We start from the raw sequence: 4,405 nt of genomic DNA, 5'->3' as shown, positions 1-4,405 counted from the left end.
TGTCGTCGCGTGCGAGGGGTGGGGCCACAACGGCGTGAGCGGGGCGGCGCTGCCGGAAAGCGCGCTGGGGGGAGGGGCACAGGCGGGAGCGTGTTTTGCCGCAATGAAGGGAGTTACGGCACTGCGCTTTGCGGCACGTGCCCCTGCTGTTGGGCCGGGCAGCCCCGCGCGGCCTTTTTGCGCAGCCGCCGCCACCGAGCCGGGTGCGTGTGTGTGTCTGTCTGTCCGTGCCGCTCCCGCCGCACCCCGTCCCGCCGGGGCCCCGCGGCGCTGACCCCACTCTCTCTCTCCCTCTCTCTTGCAGGAGCAGCCATGCCGGCCAAGGGCCCCCTGCAGAGCGTCCAGGTGTTCGGGCGGAAGGTGAGGCGCGGACGGGGGGGCCCACACCGCGTTTTCCGTCCCCGGGCTGGGCCGCGCCCTCGGGCCCTTCGCGCTCGGGGTGTTTCGGCCACAGCTCCTGGCTGGGGCCGTGCGTCCGGGCCTGGCCGGGCCGCGGCAGAGCCTGCGGGGCTGGGCCCGCTCGCAGCCCACGTGTTCCGCCGCGGGGATACCGGAGAGCGGCCTGTGCCCACACGGTACTGGGAGGGAGGGGAAGGGAGGGAATGAGTCTGGGGTCTCTCCCTCCTCAGGAACGGCCGCTGCTGCCGTCCGCAAGCCACAGAGGCCTAGCTTATCAGTGCCGATGTTCGAGGGCCACGCTGGGAGGTGGTGGCGGGAGGGTAAAGTTCTGTCTGCTGGAGTCCAGCATCTCGAATAATTCAGGGTAACGTGCCCTTGTGAGAAAATGAACCGTACAAATACCGTGTTACGGAAGGGAGAGTGATTCCCTTGTATACAGCTACGTCTTGGAACTACAAGTACACTTTTATTAAGACTCTGCTTTAATGTCAGTATCTGAAAATGTAAGTAGCGTTACAATTTTGTTTAGTGCAAAATGGTAACTTTGGGCATAGGAGTAAGACTGCTAGGTTGTTCAGCGTAAGTGGAAGTTCACTTTGCTTGTGCAAAAACGGAACGCTGTACTAATACATATTCGGATTTTTAGAAAACGGCAACGGCTGTTGCTCACTGCAAGAGAGGGAATGGCCTCATTAAAGTGAATGGAAGACCTCTGGAAATGATTGAGCCCAGAACTCTGCAGTATAAAGTAAGCACCCACACAGCCTCTGCCTTGCTTCCCTTGGGTGTTAAAATACCATTATACACTCCATTACTTGGCAGTGGAGACGAGTTGCTTGTTTTACTGATAGTACTGAATTTTTGGTTGTTACTTGATTATCTAAAATGTAGATACTATAATGAAAAGTTAGAAAACTGCACCTCTGTGACTTGGGGTTTTACTGAACTCATGTCAGTGTAATTATGTGAAATATTTTCTGCACTTCTGCAGTTTTAAATGGCTTAAAGCTCTCCTTTTAAAAGGTGGTCTAGAACTTAATGAAATGGCTGCTGAGCACTGCTGAAAGAATCTAAAGCTGACTAGATAGCTATAAAGTGTAATAAACAACAGTGAAGAAAACTACCTACAAATCACTTCAGGTTTTCAGTTTTAATAAACTTGATTTGTTTTTTGCATGTAGTTATGGTGTGCTACTAAAACTATTCCCTTGCTCTCAATTCCCATATGCTTTGTTATTAAGATATTTGAAACTTACATTTATTGAAGTCTTGAGTTTATTTATCTTATGACAGCACTAGTAGATGTCAAAGAAGCCACCTCTGCAAGAGGTGTATTTAGTCTGGGTGTATGCTTCTAAAATTGTTTTTCAGAATATTGAATAATGTCACATTTTGTAAATGCAACTCTGATCCTGATCACAAATGAAAATTCTTTGTATTTTGTTTCCCAGCTGCTTGAACCTGTCCTCCTCCTGGGGAAGGAAAGGTTTGCTGGTGTTGACATCAGAGTCCGTGTGAAGGGTGGTGGCCATGTAGCACAGATCTATGGTATGATTTTTGGTGGGGTCTCTGATGTGGACTAGGTTGGGTTAAGCCATTCTAGTGAGTTGGCACTGGCAGGATGCCAGGAGCCCACCAAGCTGCTCTGTCATTCTCCTTATCTGGAGGGGGAAGGGGAGAAAATAAGATGAAAAAGATCTGTGGGTCAAGATAAAGGCATTTTAATGAAACAATAGCAAAAGTCCTGGATGGAAGGAAAAAAACCTAAAGGCTTCCATGAGAAGGTGATGTTCAGCCACTTCCTGCAAAGTAAGGCCTCAATACCTGTAGCAGTTGCTCCTTCTTTCTCTTTGCTTTTATTGCTGAGCAGATATCCTATGGTGTGGAATATCCCTTTGGGTCAGCTATGCTGGCTGTGTTCCCTCCAAAATCTTGCCCACTCCCAGCGTAATGGTGGGGGGGAATGTTGGAGGCACAGCCTTGATGCTGTGGGAGCGCTGCCCAGCTGCAGCCAGAGTATGCACCATGTGAGAGCTGTCAGGAAAATCACCTCCATCTCAGCCAGACCCAGTGTGGCCATGTGTTTAAGAGTCTGAGTTCAGAATAGTGACTTGCCAAGCACGATGTTCTGTTTCTTTTTCCACTGCACAAATGTAGTTTTTCATAAGGGCTTATTTGTTATGTTTTGTGTGCGAAGGTGTAACATCTAGAGTAAGCTGAGTGAAGTAAATTGATGAAGTTTTGAGGAAACGTGAGGAAACTATCTTTACATGGTGCAGTGTGACAGGGCAGTTCAAGAATGCTGAGCACAAGGATTTTGGGAGGGTAGGAATGGTGTTTATCATTAGAAATTAAATCTTCTATATTTCCATGTTGTTCAGAAGCATCTTTCAGCCGATAAGCAAAGCAAGGCAGTTGTCCCCTTGAAGGGAAGGTTGAACATAATTACATTAGCTGCTGATAAAAGTTCATCTTTACAAATAATAGATTTCGTCTGTTCTTGTAGTTTATATATAGGGTAGTGAAGTGGAGCTGAGGCTACATAAAGGCCAGAGGCAAGTTTCAGGATCAACGTTGATCACATTTGTTTTTCAGGTCATTCATGTTTTCATCAAAATCCTGATGTTGATGTTTTGACAAAAGCAGTGTAACAACATCTTGACAGTAAACTCCCCTGCTTCTGGTTTGAGTTCTGGTTGCTGTGGTATTCTGCTACAGGGGTTTGTCTGTGACATGTGCTAGCACTGATACCCTCCTGCTGTCCATTTTGCCTTAGTCCTTCATCACACTGATCAGTTTTGTCCTTGTTAAAAAGTATAGACTTTTCAGAGAACTGTCCATCAGGAGATGGATCTGTGTTAGTAGTGGGGGAAATAAGGTGATCAAACTGCCCTTGTGCAATTTCTTGGTCAGCTGACAGTTGTCAAGTCACAGATGAACTGTGGGTGGCCTCTTGGCACAGATCTCTTCAGATTTGCCAAAGTAAAGTTCATGTGGAGTGTTAGGGAGGGAAAGGACAAGTTGGCAGCAAACAAGATAGCAAGTTTCTCAGATAACTGGAACCAAGTATTTAAATTTTAAATAAATTTGCAATCCTTACCAATCCTTTATCTTTTTTTACAGCTATCCGTCAAGCTATTTCCAAAGCTTTGGTGGCTTACTATCAGAAGTGTAAGTAATTTTGATTGTTGTATTAGCTTTAAATGGAAACGTGGCTTTTGGTAGCTTTATTGCAAAAAGTGTTAATATGGATGTTCCATGTGAAACTACTTAAACTGATGATTTTGTTTTTTTAAACAGATGTTGATGAAGCTTCCAAGAAAGAGATCAAGGATATTCTAATCCAGTATGATAGGACTCTGCTGGTTGCAGATCCTCGCCGTTGTGAATCCAAGAAATTTGGGGGACCTGGTGCTCGTGCACGCTACCAGAAGTCTTACCGTTAAAATTGTTCTACACTCATGAGAAGTCAATAAACATAAGAAATTTGATAATTTTTGTTTTAAAATTGTGTTTTACTCTGTGGGTAAATAGATATTTTTTTTCACTGCGTACTTAAAAGTAATACACAAATTGATAGGTATTAAAGTAAAATCAGAGGGCTGATAGCAATTCTCTTTTATCCATTCATAGTAAGTCTGTTGTAGGTTATTGGAAATAAAGAAACCCTTGCTCTTGTTGATCAGTGTGTGGTTATCAGAACATGAGGGCTCACAGTCTAGGTTTTATGGGTACATGCAACAACATAGTGGCTCATTAAACAGAGTTCAGTCTTCATCTTTGTTCAGTTAACAGTGTCAAACCCAAAGTAATTACCATGGGCAGGGGATGGAGGTCCATTGAACTCTTCCATTACCAGATCATACGAAGATGGAGTTTTCTAGCTTAGTACGTCTAAATGTAGGAAACTTAAAATAACAAGCCCCATGTGTTTGATTAAAAGATAGTCTTTTGTAAATGTAAAACAAGAATTTTGTGTTGCGAGATGGGGTCTAAGTGTTTAATC

At 45.0% G+C, this 4,405-nt stretch overlaps 1 protein-coding gene across 1 annotated transcript; it reads left to right on the top strand.

Annotated features, from left to right (window-relative positions):
* The first annotated feature begins 230 nt into the window (after positions 1 to 230).
* RPS16 (ribosomal protein S16) lies at positions 231 to 3,895 on the top strand. Its single transcript, XM_027896090.1, has 5 exons — positions 231 to 360; positions 1,046 to 1,147; positions 1,851 to 1,947; positions 3,523 to 3,570; positions 3,700 to 3,895. The coding sequence occupies exons 1-5, from the start codon at positions 313 to 315 to the stop codon at positions 3,843 to 3,845; spliced, it is 441 nt and encodes a 146-aa protein (XP_027751891.1). The 5' UTR covers positions 231 to 312; the 3' UTR covers positions 3,846 to 3,895.
* Positions 3,896 to 4,405: the final 510 nt, after the last annotated feature.

This window comes from Empidonax traillii, unplaced genomic scaffold (assembly GCF_003031625.1).
Source record: "Empidonax traillii isolate 1590-97213 ecotype Southwest subspecies unplaced genomic scaffold, ASM303162v1 scaffold477:size924519, whole genome shotgun sequence".
NCBI classification, from domain to species: domain Eukaryota; kingdom Metazoa; phylum Chordata; class Aves; order Passeriformes; family Tyrannidae; genus Empidonax; species Empidonax traillii.
Note: the sequence above shows the minus strand (reverse complement) of the source record. Positions and strands in the feature narration are given on the sequence as shown.

Bases quoted from the DNA above. Each gene is read 5' to 3' on its own strand.
- RPS16 (XM_027896090.1), top strand. From the start codon at position 313: ATGCCGGCCAAGGGCCCCCTGCAGAGCGTCCAGGTGTTCGGGCGGAAG. The intron at 361-1,045 runs GTGAGGCGCGGA...TCGGATTTTTAG, and splicing joins TCCAGGTGTTCGGGCGGAAG to AAAACGGCAACGGCTGTTGC. The intron at 1,148-1,850 runs GTAAGCACCCAC...TTTGTTTCCCAG, and splicing joins CCAGAACTCTGCAGTATAAA to CTGCTTGAACCTGTCCTCCT.